At 47.7% G+C, this 20,651-nt stretch overlaps 1 protein-coding gene across 3 annotated transcripts in view; it reads left to right on the forward strand.

Annotated features, from left to right (window-relative positions):
* LOC139230015 (serine/threonine-protein phosphatase 6 regulatory subunit 3-like) overlaps window positions 1–20,651 on the forward strand; it is a 115,857-nt gene that overhangs the window by 40,470 nt on the left and 54,736 nt on the right. For all 3 annotated transcript variants that reach the window (XM_070861736.1, XM_070861738.1, XM_070861735.1), the window contains exons 4-11: window positions 4,712–4,849; window positions 7,004–7,069; window positions 11,623–11,735; window positions 11,866–11,979; window positions 13,838–14,003; window positions 15,835–15,987; window positions 17,684–17,851; window positions 19,873–19,937. In XM_070861736.1, coding sequence (XP_070717837.1) covers window positions 4,712–4,849; window positions 7,004–7,069; window positions 11,623–11,735; window positions 11,866–11,979; window positions 13,838–14,003; window positions 15,835–15,987; window positions 17,684–17,851; window positions 19,873–19,937 — 983 coding nt within the window. The remainder of the gene's footprint in view (window positions 1–4,711; window positions 4,850–7,003; window positions 7,070–11,622; window positions 11,736–11,865; window positions 11,980–13,837; window positions 14,004–15,834; window positions 15,988–17,683; window positions 17,852–19,872; window positions 19,938–20,651) is intronic.

Here is a 20,651-nt window from a genome sequence, read left to right on the forward strand (position 1 = left end):
TAGGTGGAATTCCGGAGCTTAGGCCCTAGACTGCTGAAGGAAATGGTGGAACATAGAATGTAAGGGATGCACGAGAGGCCAGAGTTGGAGGGACGCAGAGTCCTTGGAGGGTTGTGGTGGCTGGAGGAGGTTACAGAGATGGGGAGGGGTGAGGTCCTGGAGAGATTTGAACATGAGGGTGTTGGTGAACTGGAAGCCTTTTGTAAATTAGCAGGGATGATGGGTGGAAGGCTGGTGCAAGTTGGCAGAGTAAATGGAGAGTAGCAGATGGGAGGCCAGCCAGGAAAGGATTGGAATAGTCGCTCAGTGGAAGGAGCAGTTGACCTGTGTCATTTGAAGCCGTTTAAAGTGCGTTATGGGGATTGTTTTGCCTGCTCCAGTCCCCGTGTGAGAAAGGGAATTTCTGGGGGAGAGGGCAAGAGCACGCACACACCAGCCTTTCACCCCTGGGATCTGGATTGAGCTTCAGTCCAGCCTGATGAGATGCAACTGTAAAATCCTGTGTAAAAATGGGTTTAGTCTCAACCTAGTTCCTGGTGGACCTGGATCCAGAAAACCAAACTGCTCCCAATTCGACCAGGTTACCAGATGTAAGCAATGAAAAATTGCCACACCTCCACAATAGGGGTGTTCACCCGAGGTCGAGACTGAGGGACATTTAGGCAGAGATAGATGTAGCTAAATCTGCAATACCTGACTCAGAATTGCAGATACCGAGTGCCTCAAATGGAATCGTAGAATCATAGAAATTTACAGCACGGAAGGAGGCCATTTCAGCCCATCGTGTCCACGCCGACAAACAAAGCTACCCAGCCTACTCCCACTTTCCAGCTCTTGGTCCATAGCCCTGTGGGTTACGGCACTTCATGTACACAGCCAAGTACTTTTTAAATGTGGTGAGGGTTTCTGCCTCTACCACCCTTTCAGGCAGTGAGTTCCAGACCCCCACCACCCTCAGGGTGAAAATATTTTCCCTCAAATCCCCTCTAAACCTCCTACCAATTACTTTAAATCTGTGCCCCCTAGTTATTGACTCCTCTGCTAAGGGAAATAGATCCTTCCTATCCACTCTATTTAGGCCCCATATAATTTTATATACCTATAAGGTCTCCCTTCAGCCTCCTCTGTTCCAAAGAAAACAACCCCAGCCTATCCAATGTTTCCTCATAGCTCATATTCTCCAGTCCAGGCAACATAAGAAATAGGAGCAGGAGTAGGCCATACGGCCCCTTGAGCCTGCTCCACCATTTAATACGACCATGGCTGATCCGATCATGGACCCAGGTCCACTTCCCCGCCAGCTCCCCATAACCCCTTAATCCCTTATCTGTTAAGAAACTGTCTATCTCTGTCTTAAATTTATTCAATGTCCCGGCTTCCACAGCTCTCCTGAGGCAGTGAATTCCACAGATTTACAACCCTCTGAGAGAAGAAATTCCTCCTCATCTCAGTTTTAAATGGGCGGCCCCTTATTCTAAGATTATACCCTCTAGTTCTAATCTCCCCCATCAGTGGAAACATCCTCTCTGCAGCCACCTTGTTGAGCCCCCTCATAATCTTAAACGTTTCGATAAGATCACCTCTCATTCTTCTGATTCCCAACCTACTCAGCCTTTCCTCATAACTCAACCCCCTCATCCCCCGAATCCTGTGCATTCACACCTTTCCTGACTTGTGTTTCCTGTAATGTGGAATGTGTTCTATTCGTTCACACTAATCTTGAGCACAACAATCCTCACGCCAAGGGAGATGCCTCCACATATTAAATGACTGATGTTGGCTATGGTGAGGCCAGGCACTTCCCCACAGGGAGCGGAAAACTATGCAGTTTCAGAAAAACACCGGTGGAGGTATGGGGCTGTCCATCTGCTACCTTGGCCGGAAATGGTGTATAATTCACTAAGCCCCCAGGCGAGAGAGAATACCCATGTGAGTGTGGGGGAACAGAGCAAGCTCGAGACAAAAGAGCGCCAATATTTCTTTGGCACTACTTCTTTCTCCCTTTCCCCTGAAGGACTTATTCATGTTGGCATATAGCTCATCAGCTCAAGTGACCATTGTTTGTTAACTTATGACAGTGAAGTTTTTTTGACCTGGTTATTCAGTCAGCCGAGTCTGATTCTGCCCTGCTAAACATACGCGCCTACAGTTCTGTATCCCGCCCCTGACGGTGGGCTGAAATTGGGAACGGCGCGCGCAAACCCCAGGAACTTCATTTTACCGTGCAGTGTGTTGGCGTTCTACCGCCTCACACGTCTGAGTATTTGTAGTAGGCAGAGAGCTGAAGATGTGGCTAACCCAGTGAATTGGGAGTCTGGAGTGCAGTCGGCTGAGGCGTGGGATTGAGACAGTGAAAACGGCAAGCAGGATGAATTCATTAAAGTTATGAATCTGGAAAAGGATTTCTATAGCGCCTTTCATGATACCGAATGTCTCAGAGCGCTTTACAGCCAATGAAGTACTTTTTGAAGTGTAGTCACTGTTGTAATGTGGGAAACGCGGCAGCCAATTTGCGCACAGCAAGCTCCGACAAACAGCACTGTGATAATGAGCAGATAATCTGTTTGTGGTATTGATTGAGGGATAAATATTGGCCCAGGACACCAGGGATAACTCTCCTGCTCTTCTCCTAAATAGTGCCCCTGGGATCTTTTAAATCCACCATAGAGAGCAGACGGGGCCTCAGTTTAACACCTCATCCGAAACACCGCACCTCCGACAGCCCGCTCTCAGCACTACACTGGGAGTGACAGCCTAGATTGTCGGCTCAAGTCCCTGGAGTGGGACTCGAACCCACGACCTTCTGATTCCGAGGCGAGAGTGCTACCCACTGAGTCACAGCAAGCGACATTTAAGTTATGCTGACTCGTATTTGATTATCGGCTTGGTGCGTGCCGAGATTCTGCTTGCCAAAAATCAGGGGTTTTGTAGTGAAATATTAACCCACCATGAAAGGTTAGCATTGACGTCAAAGTTTTTATTATATCTTGTTCTCGGGTCACTTTTAAAAATAGGATGAGCACATTTTTAACCTAAATTGACAGGGTTCTGCCAATGCAGTGAATGCCAAGACCTACAGGCAACCAGTTACTGTTTACTCTTGTATTTCCTGACAAGTGCTCACCAGTTGCAAGTCATCGTATTACTGCTTCAGTGCAGTATAATGCTTCTAATTAAGGACTCTGGTTTTCAGTGACCTAAACATCAGAAGACATAGATTAAAAAGTAGTCTTTGCAATTAAAATTCCTTTCCTGTTGTGAGATTTTTCAGCATGCTGCAAGTGCAGAATTTTCCTTCAGCGAATTAAGAGAATCTTTTTGTAAACTGTTACAGTTCAATAAAATCGCAAAACAAGTCCATGTCAGCATTATTTTAGTGTTTTGGGCACAATCGTTCCCTGTCGGCACTAATATTTGATTCAATGTTGACTGCAAAAAAAAAATGTAAACACCAATTGCTGGGCTCAATTTTGGCCGCTAGAGATTTCTGGCGTACTTACCAGAGGCGCGCCAGTTTTCCAGGCGTGGAAGTGCGCCAAAAATCTTTGGGCCGATTTTGGCCGCTGTCCTGAGTCTTCTAGCTGCTGGCATGGCGTGGCGACTGGGTCTGTGGGCGGAGCCAGCCTCCTGCGCTGGAAACAGTGCCGGGACGCTGGGCATGCGCAGTAGGATCGGGGTTGCCGTGATCGCGCATGCGCAGTAGAATCGGGTCAGTGGGTGAGTGAGAGAGCTGCAGTTTCGACTGACTGCGCATGCACAGTAGGATCGGGCTGCCGTTAGTGGAGAAGTTAGGATAATCAATAAGCACAATCGCTGCCCACCCCTCTCCCCAACCAGAATCAAAAAGCAACATTGCAGCTTATTGTTTCAGATCCAGTGGGTCTTCTGTTTTGTATTAGAGAATTGAGTCGCACCCCCTCCCCCCCCCTTCAACCTCCCGATACTTTGCCGCATTTCTGCCCAGGCCAGCCTAGCCTCTCCTCCCACCCCCCCACCCACCCCTTCCCTTCAGCCTCCTGATGCGTCTTTGCCGGCCGCCCCTTTCCCAGGCCGAATGGCCTCCCGAACAGGCCGGCCGGCTGCCTTCCCCGGCCGAGTTCAATTCAAGGTAGGATTTACTCCATTTATTTATTATTCAGTTATTTACCTGAGTGCTTTTCTTTTATTTTTAGTGAGTTATTTCAACTTTTATTTGCAATCTTTGGTCCTTACTTACTTACCTGCACAGATTTCTTAACTGCCCCCATACGCTGACCTAAGTGGATTTGGAGTAACTTTTAGCTGGCCAGAATTGCCTAAATGGCCAAAACTGCCGTAAGTGGCTGGGAACGTCCCCTTTTTGGAAGAAAAAAACTGAACTAAAAAAAAATCGTACCTAACTGAGTTACTCTGGAGCAGGTTGATTGGGGAAAATGGCGTTTTTTTAACTTATGCCAGAAAAAATAACTTGCTCCCAAAAAAAATTGGAGCAAGTCAAGTCATGGCCAAAATTGAGCACGCTGTACCTGTATAAGAAATGGACCAAAATTGGCCAAAACACTGAAAATTGGAGGGGGGGTGGAATGGGGGATAGAAACTCGATCCTACTTGTGATAAACGTATTGCAGGAAGTGAGAAGAAGCTGTGTTATAGCCCGAACTAAAATGATAGCGCACTCGTTAGTCTGCATTTACGTACAGTTTCCCACACTTTTGCTTTTCTTTTTTGGCAGATAGTGGATTTTCTACGAAAGAAGGATGATTTTGTAGGCTTGTTATTGAAACACATAGGAACCTCGGCCATTATGGATCTCCTACTACGGCTTCTCACGTGCGTGGAGCAGCCCCAACTCAGGCAGGATGTGCTGAATGTAAGTTGTTTTGTCTGCTTCACTGCAGCCTTCAGCTCCTCGAGATTAAACTAAAACCTCCTCCTTAAAATGTTAACGGGGCTTGACAGGATAGATGCAGGGAGGATGTTTCCCCCTGGCTGGGGAGTCTAGAACCAGGGGTCACAGTCTCAGGATAAGGGGTTGGCCATTTAGGACTGAGATGAGGAGAAATTTCTTCATTCATAGAGGGTGGTGAATCTTTGCCCCAGAGGACTGTGGAGGCTCAGTCGTTGAATATATTCCAGACACAGATCGATAGATTTTTGGATATTAAGGGATATGGGGATAGAGCGGGAAGGTGGAGTTGAGGTCGAAGATCAGCTATTGTCTTATTGAATGGCGGAGCAGGCTTGAGGGGCCGAATGGCCTACTCCATCTCCTATTTCTTATAAGGCATGTCCCACACTGCTTTCAGGACCCAGCTGCTCATGCAGTGCTTCCCCTGAATCAAGTGCAGTGCTGTGCCTCCACCCATTGTAACATTGTGTGTCACTTGCCCTTGTTCCACGAAGTAAACTGTTGAGAAACATAGAAATTTACAGCACTGAAGGAGGCCATTTCGGCCCATCGTGTCCACGCCGGCCGACAAAGAGCCACACGGCCCTCGGTCAACAGCCCCGAAGGTTACATATAAACCAATGAACAATGGCGGAAAGGTAAAGAGCATCCGGCCCAACCAGTCTGCCCCACACAACTGCGACACCCCTTACACCGAAACATTCTACACTCCACCCCAACCGGAGCCATGTGATCTCCTGGGAGAGGCAAAAAAACCAGATTAAAAACCCAGGCCAATTGGGAGGGAAAAAACTGGGAAAATTCCTCTCCGACCCATCTAGGCGATCGAAACTAGTCCAGATTACCTTGTCCGTATTCAATTCCCTGCAGTACTTGCCATCGTATCTGCGCCAGCCAACAAGAGGTTATCCAGGCTAATCCCACTTACCAGTTCTAGGTCTGTAGCCCTGTAGGTTGCGGACTTCAAGTGCCCATCCAAGCACCTTTTAAATGTGTGAGGGCTTCTGCATCCGCCACCCTTCCAGGCAGTGAGTTCCAGACCCCCACAACCCTCTGCGTGAAGAAACCTCCCCTCAAATTCCCTCTGAACCTTCCACCAACCACGTTAAAACTATGGCCCCTCGTAATTGATCCTTCCACCAAGGGAAATAGGCCCTTACTATCCACTATGTCCAGTTTGTGTAGAGTATCTGATTATCGTGAATGGGGAGGGGAATTCACCCAACAGATACTGGCCTTTGGTATCCCTCTTCATTCCTGGAATGCAATACAATTTGTAAATATTATTGCAAAGAAAGCAATGAGACAAATGGTCTCCCTGAGAGTGGGACTGAGACCCCAGTCAGTGTACAGATATCTCAGAGAGGGGGACTGAGACACCCCAGTCAGTGTACAGATATCTCAGAGAGGGGAACTGAGAGACCCCAGTCAGTGTACAGATATCTCAGAGAGGGGGACTGAGAGACCCCAGTCAGTGTACAGATATCTCAGAGAGGGGGACTGAGAGACCCCAGTCAGTGTACAGATATCTCGGAGAGGGGGACTGAGAGACACCGATAAATATGAAGATATCCTCCTTGAAGGAGGAACTGAAATGTCAGGCATTGTATAAATTTCTCTCTAAGGGAGATACTGAGGCACCACATCTTTAATAACATTGAGGATTATATCACAATTTAGATGAATATGCTTCCTGATTAAGTCATCCAAGTAGCAAACAAAGAAACTAAATTAACTAGAATTATTAAGATAGACTGGTCCAGGTTTGTCAGCTTTTCTCTTTGTTGCGATCTGGAATGCACTGGCTGAAAGAAACAGATTCAGTCGCAACCTGCACAAGGGAACACTTGAAGCATGAAATAATGCAGGGTTATGGGGAAAGAGCGGGGAGCAGAATGAATTGGGTGGCTCTTTTGGCACGATGGGCTGAATGGCGGCCTCCTGTGCTGTATGATTGCACGGTCAGGAGCTGCTCCCTGTGGAGAAGGTGAGAGTGTGAATCCAGGTTGCCCCATTCTGTGACCCGGGGTTGCCTGTCGGAAGGTGAGTTCGGTTATTGCCCTGAGTCTGGAGCCACACTCGCCTTTGTCTCTAACCACCTCTGTGTTCCAACAGTGGCTGAATGAGGAGAAAATCATCCAGAGGCTCATCGAGATGATCCACCGTTCCAAAGATGAGGATGTAAGTGCGAGCCTCCCCATAAAAGCTCAGGAAACGGAGAATAAGCTGACCTGGCTAATTCCTTCAATTGACTTAACTCGTGTTGACCATCTGCTAAATTACTCCGAACCATTTTACTGCTACGCCCATTATGCCATCAATATTTTGCAGAGAATGTTGTCTTTGACGGAACACACTGCGCTTTAGAAATGATGCTGCTTTCCTATCTGACTGGGGAACTGATTCTCTCACACAAGGTGCCACTTGTCTCAAAAGATTGTGGCACACCTCAGTGTGAAGATGGTCACGGCTGGTTCATTCTGTGGGACGTTCTGTGGACAGGGCTTTCTATTTTTAAAGAAGCTGCTTAATGTCAAATTAAAGCTCCCTTTCCCTGTCCTTTTTATAAAAAAAAATTTAATCCAAGGATTATCAGACCACGTGAGTTTTAAAAAAAAAAAATCGGCAACAATTCCCAAGTGCATGCAAAGCAACCACGGCACGAAGTCTCACAAAAAGATGCAAGGTTCACAGATACCGAAGCCTTTTTATCCAAAGGAGTCGCTTTTTAAAAAGGCGACCCCTGTCACATTTTCTAGTAGATCTGGGTTATTTTCCCCAGCAGCATTAAGGCCTGGATTTTCGTTGGGCTTGTGCCTCTATTGGCGTCCCGAGGGGGAGGTAATGGGGACGCAAATGAGTTCCGGCCGGGCGGCTACCTGTCAGCGTCCCGGCCAGGACCTTTGCTGCGGGTTTTGCGGGAGGGTGCTGAGCAGTACCGCCCGGGAGTGCAGCGCTCCCAATTTCGACAGCGCTATGAATTTTGTTTTGCGCTGACCCTGTAGCACCCCCTAGTGAGACTGCCTGGGAAAGCGGGCGGTCCGAGTTGTTCCGACGGCAGTGAGGGAGGGAATGTCTACATGAGCTAAGTGTGATTGGCTTTTTTTGTGATTTATCTTTATGTGGGGCTGAGCAAGATATTAGCAATGTTTTTTTTGGCGATTTTTTTTTTTCCCCACAGGGAAGCCCACTCTTGGGGCTTTTTAGGTTAGCCGGCCTCGCTCCCTGAGAGAGGTCTGGAACACCTCCCTTAGCGCTCCATCCCATACTCAGGGCCCAGCTGATGAATTTTATGTGTGCAGACGCAAAATTATTCGGCGCAAGACTTACCGCCCTGCTGCCATTATCGACCAAAAAAGCCTCCATCTGAAAATCCAGCCCCAAAAATCCTTACTTAAAAATAATGTCGGGATCCTGTGTAACTAAAAGTTTATGCAGAATTTGCGACGGCTTTGCAAGTTCTCAGCTTTCAAATGAGCGCATTGCTCAGCTCGTAGGGACGGTGAGAAGGGCCCACATTTGATTCCTGGTCTGTTCCAGAGTCCGCCATTCTCTGTTGGGATTACTGTTCATCTGAAAAGTATGGATATGTGGTGATGTCAAATCAGGACAGGGACCGGGCTTCACTGTGATGCTCTCCAGCATTGAATAACCCAACACTCGCTGTCTAGGCTTACTGATGACGAATTGCCATTTGATTTGAGGTACAGCAGGCATTGAATGCCTTCAGGCAAGGAATGGAGGACATAAAGCAGACTTGTCCTTTCCTTTGGAGTGGCGAATAGCTTTGCTCCGAGTTTTAAATCGCTGTCAGCATAATGTTCCCTCCCTCCTACCACCTTCCTTTCTTCCTGTACCGAATCTATGACTTGTGACTGGGTGTCGTTCCACAAACACTGGTACATCGCCCAAGAGCTCATTCTTCAGTCTGATCCAAAACTCAGGAGCCTGTGTCCTAACTCGCACCAAGTCCCGCTCACCCATCACCCCTGTGCTCACTGACTTGCATTGGCTCCTGGTTAAGCACAAATTATCATCCTCGTGTTCAAATCCCTCCATGGCCTCGCTCCTCCCTACCTCCTTCAGCCTCACAGCCTCCCACTCCCTGAGATAGCTGCACTCCTCAAATTCTGCCCTCCTGAGTATCCCTGATTATAATCGCTCAACCATCAGTGGCCGTGCCCTTCAGCTACCTAGACCCTAAGCTCTGGAACTCCCTCCCTAAACCTCTCTACCTCTCTTTCCTCCTTCAAGATGTTCCTTAAAACCTACTTACTTGACCAAGCTTTTGGTCATCTGCTGTAATTTCTTATGTGACTTGGTGTCAAATTAATTTTTTTGTTTTGTAATGCTGCTATGAAGTGCCTGGGGATGTTTTACTACGTTAAAGACGCTATATAAATAAAAGTTGTTGTTAAAACCACCTTTTCAGTTACCTACGGTAACGGTGATCTGTTCACGTGTTTCTGTTGGAGGTGCCATCTTTCGGATGAGACTTTAAACCGAGGCCCCGTCTGCTCCCTCAAGTGGACATAAAAGATCCCATGGCACTATTTCGAAGAAGAGCAGGGGTGTCCTGGGGCCAATATTTATCCCTCAATCAACATCACAAAAAAAAATTGATTATCTAGTCATTATCACATTGCTGCTTGTGGGAGCTTGCTGTGCGCAAATTGGCTGTTGCGTTTCCCACATTACAACAGTGATTGCATTCTATAAGTACTTCATTGGCTGTAAAGTGCTTTGAGACGTCCGGTGGTCGTGAAGTTATATAAATCCAAGTCTTCCTTTTTTCCTGTAATGTAGTTTGGGAAGGAGGGTGTGTGGGGCTAATATCTCACTCCCCTCTGCTAATCGGCATGGCCAGATATACCACAGTTCTCTGTAGATTTACCACTGTTCCTAGCCATTTCTGCCTCTCGCTTTGAGTTTCAGGTCAAAAAAGTCCACTTGCGGGGGGAAAAAAAATGTACTGAAACTTCTTCAAAGCTCTGCCTGGGTAAAATTGGGTGTGATCGTGGGTCCTTTGTTCCAAAGCCAGAGGCCTGGTATCTGAAAATCAAAGGGCTAATCTGGAGGAGTCATCTTGGCAGCAGTGTGTATCTCGAATCGCTATTCTGAAATTCGCCCTCTTTATTTTGGAAGAATGACATGGTATTTTTCATGATATAATAACACTATAAATGGTGCCTCCTGATTCGTTTTAATTTTTTTCCCCTTCCAGTGTCCTAGTTTCACAGTGCTCCTAAAGTATAACAATCGTGTGATAATTTTTAATGTAATATGGGGAGAAATAGGCTTTTGTCCAAAACTTGGGACTGTCCGAAGAGAGTTTTGAGCTATGTAATGCAAGGGTCTAGCACCCTCTGCAGCAGCCCCCTTCAACTATGCCAGACTGTGTCTAGACTGTGTCTAGCTTGGTAGCATTCTTGCCACTGAGTTAGAAACATAGAAAATAGATGCAGGAGTAGGCCATTCGGCCCTTCGAGCCTGCACCGCCATTCAATATGATCATGGCTGAACATGCAACTTCAGTACCCCATTCCTGCTTTCTCGCCATACCCCTTGATCCCCCTAGTAGTAAGGACTTCATCTAACTCCTTTTTGAATATATTTAGTGAATTGGCCTCAACAACTTTCTGTGGTAGAGAATTCCACAGGTTCACCACTCTCTGGGTGAAGAAGTTTCTCCTCATCTCGGTCCTGAATGGCTTACCCCTTATCCTTAGACTGTGACCCCTGGATCTGGACTTCCCCAACATTGGGAACATTCTTCCTGCATCTAACCTGTCTAAACCCGTCAGAATTTTAAATGTTTCTATAAGGTCCCCTCTCATTCTTCTGAACTCCAGTGAATACAAGCCCAGTTGATCCAGTCTTTTTTGATAGGTCAGTCACGCCATCCCGGGAATCAGTCTGGTGAACCTTCGCTGCACTCCCTCAATAGCAAGAATGTCCTTCCTCAAGTTAGGAGACCAAAACTGTACACAATACTCCAGGTGTGGCCTCACCAAGGCCCTGTACAACTGTAGCAACACCTCCCTGCCCCTGTACTCAAATCCCCTCGCTATGAAGGCCAACATGCCATTTGCTTTCTTAACCGCCTGCTGTACCTGCATGCCAACCTTCAATAACAGAAGGCCACAGGTTCAAGGCCTTGTCAGAGGTGCCATCTATTGGATTAGATGTTAAATTAAAGTCCCATTGAAAGAAAGACTTGCATTTATATAGCGTCTTTCACGATCACCGGACGTCTCAAAACGCTTTACAGCCAATGATGCACTTTTGGAGTAGCTGCTGTAAGGCTAGTGTTAAAAGTTCCCATTACATTATTGGAAATGGAGCAGTAAGTTCTCCTGGCGCAGAATTCCTCCCTGATTATCTAGACCGAAAGAAAGAAAGACTTAGAATTATATCACGCCTTTCGCCGGATGTCTCAAAGCACTTTACAGCCAATGAAATACTTTTGGAGTGTAGCCGCTGTTGTAATGTAGTGGTCATTCATCTTGTTTGCAAATTACCGGCCGCATTTGCTTATCTATCCAACCGTGACTGCACTTCAAAAGTCTTTCATTGCTCGCGAAGTGCTTTGGGATGTCCTGAGGGCTTTAGGGCAGTATATAAATGCAACCTTAGTAAAAGAAAAAGTACTGTTTAACGCCATGAATCTGAAGATCTTAATGGTGTGTGTCATGTTCCCCCCCCCCCCCCTCCCTCTGCTTCTCTCAACTCAGCAACACTCGAATGCATCTCAGTCTCTCTGTGATATCATCCGGCTAAGCCGGGAACAAATGATTCAGATTCAAGACAGCCCCGAACCAGACCAGCTGCTGGCCACGCTCGAGAAGTAAGTCTTCTGATTTCTTTCCTTGAATTTGCAGATGAGACGAGCTTTTTTTTCAGGATTCCGTGCGGCTGGTTTTCTGCCCAAGGGTGCTTGTTTTCTGAACGCAATCTCCATTTGATCCACCTCCCAGACAGGAGACCATCGAGCAGCTCCTCGGTAACATGTTCGAGACCGAGAAGGACGAGTCGGTAATCGTTAACGGGATCCAGGTCCTGTTGACGCTGTTGGAAACACGCAGACCCCGGTAAGTAGCGTAATTGGTGGGAGGTTTAAAGGGGATTTGAGGAGAAACTTTTTCACCCAGAGGGTGGTGGGGGTCTGGAACTCACTGCCTGAAAGGTTGGTAGAGGCAGAAACCCTTGGAGCCTTTACATAAGAAGTAGGAGCAGGAGTAGGCCCTTCGGCCCCTCGAGCCTGCTCCGCCATTCAATAAGGTCATGGCTGATCCGATCTTGGCCTCAACTCCACTTCCCTGCCCGCTCCCCATAATCCTTTATCGTTCAAAATTCTGTCTATCTCCGCCATGAATATATTCAATGACCCAGCCTCCACAGCTCTCTGGGGCAGAGAATTCCACAGATTCACAACCCTCAGAGAAGAAATTCCTCCTCATCTCGGTTTTAAATGGGCGACCTCTTATTTTGAAACTATGCCCCCCCCCCCCACCCCCCTCTAATTCTACTTTCCCCCACGAGAGGAAACATCCTCTCAGCATCTACCCTGTCAAGCCCCCTCAGAATCTTAAATTTAAAAAGTACTTGGATGTACACTTGAAGTGCCGTAACCTACAGGGCTACGGACAAAGAGCTGGAAAGTGGGATTAGGCTGGATAGCTCTTTGTCGGCCGATGCAGACTCAGTGGGTCGAATGGCCGCCTCCCGTGCTGTAAAATTCTATGAAGTGTGTTTAAAAACAGAAGGCGCTGAAAGTGACTTGTTGCTCTGAAACCAGCATCTTCACTGCCTCCAGGATTTTTAATGCAGTACTTGGGCAGCCAACAGTAAATGCAGAAATATGTGGGACATTGCAGCATGCTCATTCACATGGCCTAAAGATATACTTGAGCACAAATGCATAGCATTTGAGCACATTGAGTTGTCAGTTTGCTTTGTTTATAATTTTTTTAATGCATATAAATCATGTATGCAGTCAGGAGGCAGAACCCTTGCCGATTTCTCCCCACCCTAGCCTGGGGTGGAGGATGGAGGCTATTTACACCACTTGCATTGTCCCGACTGATGCAGCAGGTTAACTCGGCAGAGTTGATAAATCAAACCCGGGTCCAGCTGGTCTGTGTGGCTCTGAATGACAAAGTGATTCCTTTGGGGAGCTACCTGGCTTGCTGTGCAATGACGCGCTTCTTACGATCGTGCTATTTGCATTTATAGAGCTCATTCTTCACACTGTCAGCTGTGGCTCAGTGGGTAGCACTCTCGCCTCTAAGTCAGAAGGTTGTGGGTTCAAGTCCCACTCCAGAGACTTGAGCACAAAACATCCAGACTGACACTCCCAGTGCAGAGCTGAGGGAGCGCCGCACTGTCGGAGGTGCCGTCTTTCGGGTGAGACGTTAAACCGAGGCCCCGTCTGCCCCCTCAGGTGGATGTCAAAAATCCCACGGCATTATTTCGAAGAGCAGGGGAGTTATCCCCGATGTCCTGGGCCAATATTTATCCCTCAATCAACATCGCTAAAACAGATTATCTGGTCGTGCGCAGAAATTTGAAAGGGCCCGTTAAAGGGGCGGCGCAGCCAAAACGTACTTAAAGGGAACATTGCTCGTGGCCAACAAAAAGTCTATCTCTCTTCCGATTTTAAAATTATTAGCCATTGAAAACGAATTGTTGGCACCTGTTTCTTGATCACAGTTACCAGGCTCTGACCATCATAATCGGTGTTTGGGTGAGTGCTTTCACTCGATTGATGTTACGTCCCAATAGGCGTCACTTCGGTTCTTTAACAGTTGCCTGAAAGGAATGTTCCATCCTGTTGAGATTTCATTTGACGTTTTGTGACTACTTAACCAATTCTGCCTCAGCAAGTTATCACAGCGCTATTCACCGCATTTTCTCTGTTGCATGTTTTTTTTTCCTCCTCTCGCGCAGGTCTGATCTGGGTGGTATGGGTGGGCTTTTCTGTAACCTCGATGGCCAGCTGGATCTGTGCCCCCCTGGAATGGAGCACGCCTGCAGTCAGGTCAGCCCAGGGACCCTCCTCGCCATCAAATTAAGGCTGCGAGATTTCCACCAGCTCCTCCTTGACCCACCAAAGGCAAGTCCGAAATGAATGTCATTATAAGCTGCTTGAAGAAAAAATAAAAGGATTGGGGAAAGAAAAATTGCTATAAATCTGGAATAAAAATAGCAGATGTTGGAGATGCACGGCATTCAGCACTTGAAAGAGAAAATATAAGTTAACAATTCAGGCGTGACTCATCATCAGCTCTATTTATAGCACAGGGGGTGGGTTATAGTTTAGGATCTAATTGAGGATTTCGGGTAGCCTATATCTAAAATTATGGATACCTGAGACTAGGAATTAATTAAGGCATTCACATGGTTTATATATAGCATAACGGGTAACCAAGAGTCAGTTATCGGTTGGAATTTAATTGAGGATAGCTTATATATAGAATAATGGATACCCGGGATTTCTGGGCCATAATTCAATTCGGGTGCTTTGCATGTAGAACAAGATACCTTGAGAGATACAATGGACAGACTATAAGGCTGGTGTCAACTGTTTATAATCTGTAGTTTAAATGTTCTGTTTTTGGTCAGATTTTGTAGTGCAGTGGCTGTTGGTATGATCGAGCTCCTAATTACACCAAGATGCCGAGAGGATGTTTCCCCTGGCTGGGGAGTCTAGAACCAGGGGTCACAGTCTCAGAATAAGGTGTTGGCCGCATAGGACTGAGATGAGGAGAAATTTTGTCACTCAGAGGGTTGTCAATCTTTGGAGTTCTCTACCCCAGAGGGCTGTGGATTCTCCATCGTTGAGTATATTCCAAATTGAGATTGATTAATTTTAGGGCACGATAGGAAACCAGGGATATGGCAGAGCAGGCTCGAGGGGCCGTATGGCCTACTCCTGCTCCTACTTCTTGTGTTCCAATCATAGGGTTACATTAACAAGCTTTTCATAATCACTGCAGGACTCATTGAGAAATGACTACAGTTGAAGGCTGTTGTATATGCTGATTATGGATATACTCTGTGTAGTCACTCTGTGAGATTGCATAAGATGGAGACTTGTTTACCTGATGTATTGTGTGCAGTTTTGGTCTCCTAATCTGAGGAATGACGTGCTTTGTATTGAGGGAGTGCAGCGAAGGTTCACCAGACTGATTCCTGGGATGGCAGGACTGACATATGAGGAAAGACTGGATCGGCTAGGCTTATACTCACTGGAATTTAGAAAAATGAGAGGGGATCTCATAGAAACATATAAAATTCTGATGGGACTGGACAGGTTAGATGCAGGAAGAATGTTCCCGATGTTGGGGAAATGCAGAACCAGGGGTACGGTCTAAAGCTAAGGGGTAAGCCGTATAGGACCGAGATGAGGAGAAACCTTTTCACCCAGAGAGTTGTGAACCTGTGGAATTCGCTGCCACAGAAAGTTGTTGAGTCTAGTCCATTGGACATATTCAAAAGGGAGTTCGATGTGGCACTTACGGCTAAAGGGATCAAGGGGTATGGCGAGAAGGCAGGAATAGGGTACTGAGGTTGCATGATCAGCCATGATCATATCGAAGGGCCGAATGGCCTGCTTCTGCACCTATTTTCTATGATCTATGTCTATGTGCTATCAATAAGGTTTACACAATGTACATACATGCTGGCACCACTAGAGGGTGCAACTGGTGGAGACCGGGGGTTTCCTGCCCTGGTGGCAGGCCCATAAAAGGCTGCACACCATTCTTGTACGGCACTCTGGAGTTTGGAATAAAGGACCAAGGTCACTACAGTTTGAGTACAACACATTGCCTTGTGGAGTTATAAGTACATTATAGACATAACAAACGCAATGTAGATTTTATTTTGAGGCTTCTCATTCTTGTCCCTCCAGTTTTATTTTTCTGTGTTCTCTCTTTCTGCAGAAGAGTAAAATGGTGACTACCTGGGGGACCCTGGATCCACCACTGGGGAACACTCGCGTTCATGTGGTCAAACTTGTCACTAGTGTCTTGCAGGTGAACAATAGTGATGTGAATCAGGAGCTTATGGAGTTAAACACACTGGACACTCTTCTGGTGAGTATGAAGTGGTCAATACCTGCCATTAGGGAAGGGAACAAACGTGTAAAGCCAATCCCTGTTGCTTCTGACTCGTGCAGAGAGTGCACTGTGCAGGCTCTGTGTGACACCATATCTTTGCATGGAGGGAAACTGGTTGCACAGCCTGAAAGGGAGGTGGAAGCACATTCAGTACTGACTTTTCAAAAGGGAATTGGATCGATAGTTGAAAGGGAGCAAAGAGCAGGGGAGTGGGACTAACTGGACAGCTCTTTCAAAGAGCTGGCACAGGCACGACGGACCGAATGGCTTCCTTGCAATGTTCGCTGCTGAGAGACCGCACAGCACTCCAGGGACCCCACGCAGCCGGCTTTTCAACGAGTAAAAACCCGCATCCATGGTATTTTGGCCCATTTGCAGCCCCAACCAAATTACAGGGGACATTGCCTCCTGTGTTGTAAGCTTCTATAATACCTGATCATCTGTTGTGTCTGTCATAGAGTAGAGTCATAGTCATGACGGCACAGAAGGAGGCCATTCGGCCCATCGAGTCCATGCCGGCTCTCTGTAGAGCAATCCAGTCAGTCCCATTCCTCCGCTCTATCCCTGTAGTCCTGCAAGTTTATTTCCCTCAAGTGCCTATCCAATTTCCTTTTGAAACCATTGATTGTCTCCACTTCCACCACCCTCAGCGGTAGTGAGTTCCCGGCCATTACCACTCGCTGCGTAACAAAAGTTCTTCCTCATCTCCCCCCCCCCCTCCCCCCCCACCCCCGTATCTTTTGCCCAAAACCTTAAATCTGTGTTCCTCTAGTCTGATTAAATAAATCTGTCTATGCGCCACATGCTGTGGCGACATACCTTGACTCCCTTAACAGCTTACTGAATAAGGGTTCCGGCCAGTGTAGCACCAAGCCACACACTGCTGAAAGTTCCCGGTTGATTCCCAGTGTGTGCTGCAGGCTAATCTCAACTGGGCTGGAGTTAGTATGTTACAATTGGCCTCTGGATCTTGGGCGAGGGAGGAGGAGGAGGATTAGCCAAAATCCCACACCTTGTCGCTACCCAATGATCCCTATAGGAAAACTGTGTCTGTACCGTCAGGTCTGGGCTCGGTTGTAATGCCTACCATATGCGAGTGCCTTGTCTAGACTTGTTTGGCTGCCAGAGGCTATGGAACCACATCCCAGTAAGAGGCATTGCCTTCACAATAAACAAAAGAGAGTGGGTGGGGGCATGCTTTATCATGAACCTTTCCTCCTCTTGTACGCTAACAGCAGATCATGCTCGAGTCCCTTTTTTTTTGTCCAAAGATTGACCAACTGATCAATCATCACAATCCTGCTGTGTGTATATAGGTTGTACCTCTCAAGTAAGGGACTCTTTGGTCTGGCATCATTCCCGGTGGGGGGGGATGGCGGGGCTGTGTCCTGGGGCTGGCTCCTCCGTTCCCCGCTGCCTCCAGTGTTCCCTCCGGGGTCAACGCGGAGAGGGAGCGAGGAGCATGGCGGCTGACTGAGGTTGTCGGAACCGTTGTCAGCAGTACCTTGTAAGTCTAAGGTACAGCTGACGCCGCTAGGGTCGGCATGACCTCCTGTGCCCCGGAAAATACTCTGGTCTGGCACCCTTGGGACCTGACCAGAGAGGTACAGCTGTATTTATCTTATCGTTTCACACCAATGTCCTTTTTTTTTAAATGGGTCTGCTTCACTAGGATCTCTACTTCAAGTACGTGTGGAACAACTTCCTCCATTTGCAAGTGGAGCTGTGTATCAGCACGGCTTTGGGGAACCCTCCGGCAGAAGAATGCACTGAAACCACTGTGGAAAATCACACTGAAAACAACACAGAATCCACCCGAGAGAATCCACTCATCAAACACGTATGTAAACCAGTTGCCATTGATGATAAGCCGTACATCTTTTAAAATGCAGGAGTGGGATTGAGGGAACTTGGTGCAGTGAGTGCGGACGCTGACATTTCATCTCCGGGGCTTATATTTGAATCCAGCTCAGGCGGAAGGGGATGGAGGCTTCCTTTGCCTGCTGCCTGTAAAGCTCCCAACGTGAAATGATTTTGAGTAGTCTCAATCAAGTTCGACCGAGCAGGACATGTACATCGAGCGCAAAATTAATTTGCCGCTGAGTTGACATCTTGCACTCGTGCCACAAAAACGGCTGCGGTGGGCATTTCAAAATGGTGCAGTCGGGGATTCTCGGGGGTGAGGCACATTGTCGAGCTGGCGTAGGCGAAGTTTTGCTGTGCGTCGAGCCGTGTCGCACATGACCTGAGCACGTTGATACTAGTTGCCTGAAAGAGGCAAGTGTTGCAATCCCAGCAATAACAACCCCACAACTTAAGGAGCACAAAATTTGCGACGAGAGATTTTACCAAAAAAAAAGAGTAGAGACCTCGCCAGAGGGTAATGAGAGGTATAACACCCCCCCCCCCCCCCCCCCCCCGGGCTACATGTTTGTTGCCCTATCTCCAACCTGCGCTCCAGTTAGGCAAATCTCTCTCTTGTCAGCATGGTCTCGCAAGTTCTGGCCTACAGTATTCTCTAACAGTTTGAGGAGCAGTCAGTCTGTATTTTAGTTTTGTTACATATCTACAACCAAAAGAAGTGCTGCTGATTTCACTAGCGGAACTGAAAGCACTAGTGGAGATACTTAATTTGTGGCATCATTTCAAAACTGCGTGTGTTAATTCACCCGTACTCAAACTTTGCAACCTTTCTTCTCTGACCATCATTGCCACTTCCAGGCACGTCTGCAATGGAGTGAGCCGTCTGCCTCTCCCCCTCTATATGGGAGAAGGAAGGGGGCAGGTATTTCTCCACCCTGGGATATTTGATCCAGCAAATATCCCTGTCCAGAAACAGGTCGCCAATGGTGGGGAGAAGGAAGTGGAAGATGCGCGAGGCCAGAGTTGGAGGGACGCGCAGAGTTACTTGTAGGATTTAGGGCTGGAGGAGGTGCGACAGATGGGGAATGGCGGGGCCATGGAGCGATTTGAGCACGAGGAGGAGAATTTCAATATTGAGGCGTTGCTGGACCAGGAGCCAATGAAGGTCAGTGAGCACAGGGTGATGGGCGAACGGGACTTGGTGCGGGTTAGGATACGGGCCGCAGAACTTTGAGTGAGGGTGGAAGATGGAAGGCTGGCCAAGAGAGCATTGGAATAGTCAAGTCTGGATGTAACAAGAGCATGGATGAAGGTTTCAGCAGCAGGTAAGCTGAGGCAGGGGCAGAGACTGGTCATTATGGCGGCGGACGAAGGTGGTTATTGTGATGGAGAGTAAGGGGTTGGCCATTAGGATTGAGATGAGGAGAAACTTCTTCACTCAGAGGGTGGTGAATCTTTAGAATTCTCTACCCTATGGAGGATCGGTCTTTGAGTATATTTAAGACAGAGATTGATAGATGTTTGAATATTAATGGAAACAAGGGATTATGGGGACAGTGCAGGAAATTGGAGTTGAGGTAGATGATCAGCCATGATCTAATTGAATGGCGGGGCAGGCTCGAGGGGCCGAATGGCCTGCTCCTGCTCCTAATTCTTTTGTTCTTGTGAGAGGATGTGGACTCTGTAGCCTCAGTTACGGGTCAGATAGGACGCTGAGGTTGTGAATAGTCTGATTCAACCTAAGACAATGGCCCGGGGAAAGGGATAGAATTGGCGACGAGGGATTTGTGTTTGTGGCGGAGCCAAAGACTTCCCATCGTTTAATTTGAGGACATTGCGGCTGATCCAGGACTGGTTGTCGGACTAGCAGGCTGACAACACCGAGGCACTGGCGGGGTCGAGAGAGGTGGCGGCGAGGTAGAGCTGGGTGTTGTCAACGTACATGTGGAACCTGAGGTAATATCCTGAGTATCATTCCCATGTTCTTTTTCCTACCAGCTGTTCCAGAAGTGCCAATTGATGAAGAGAGTTGTGTCGGCCTGGGAAGAAAATGACAAAGTACAGTAAGTATTCAGGAAAACTGAGGGTTACACATGCAATAGAAGCTCAAATGCCCAGAAATGTCAATTAATGTATGAGGAGCATCAGGAGGTTATCTTCACATCCCCTCAATATGTCGGAGGGAGATGTCTCAAAACCAAACTTGCCTGACTCCCGAATGGCTCTGTCGTGCCTTTATCTGTTGGAACTGGAGAATCGCCAGCTTTCATGACTTCACCTCTTTAGTTCAGCCATTTTGGGGAGCCTTGGCCAGAAACAGCAGCCATCATTGGACACTTAATCATAGAATCATAGAAATTTACTGCACCAGAAGGAGGCCATTTCGGCCCATTGTGTTTGTGCAGGATGACAAAGAGCCGTGCAGGATGACAAAGAGCCATCCAGCCTAATCCAACTTTCCAGCTCTTGGTCCGTAGCCCAGCCGGTTAATGCAGCTCATACCCTCTCCGTTGCCTCCTTGGCCTCCCTGAGGCTGTGTGCTGTGATCTGAAGGCGGGACAAGAGGACGGAGGTTCTACCCCGTCCCCCTCAGAATAAGTAGCCTCCATCTTGTCCCCTTTCGTCCAGTGTGCAGGTGGTTGCGTTCTGATACTGATGGTCCTGGCTGAGATCAACAAAATCAGCATAGGCTGTGCATTGAATGTGGAAGCTGGGAGCGCCTGGTCTGTGCGGCCCAGTGCTACGTCAGACAACGTCCGTACATTGGGCAGGCACCT

Source organism: Pristiophorus japonicus, chromosome 19 (assembly GCF_044704955.1).
Source record: "Pristiophorus japonicus isolate sPriJap1 chromosome 19, sPriJap1.hap1, whole genome shotgun sequence".
Classification (NCBI taxonomy): Eukaryota; Metazoa; Chordata; class Chondrichthyes; family Pristiophoridae; genus Pristiophorus; species Pristiophorus japonicus.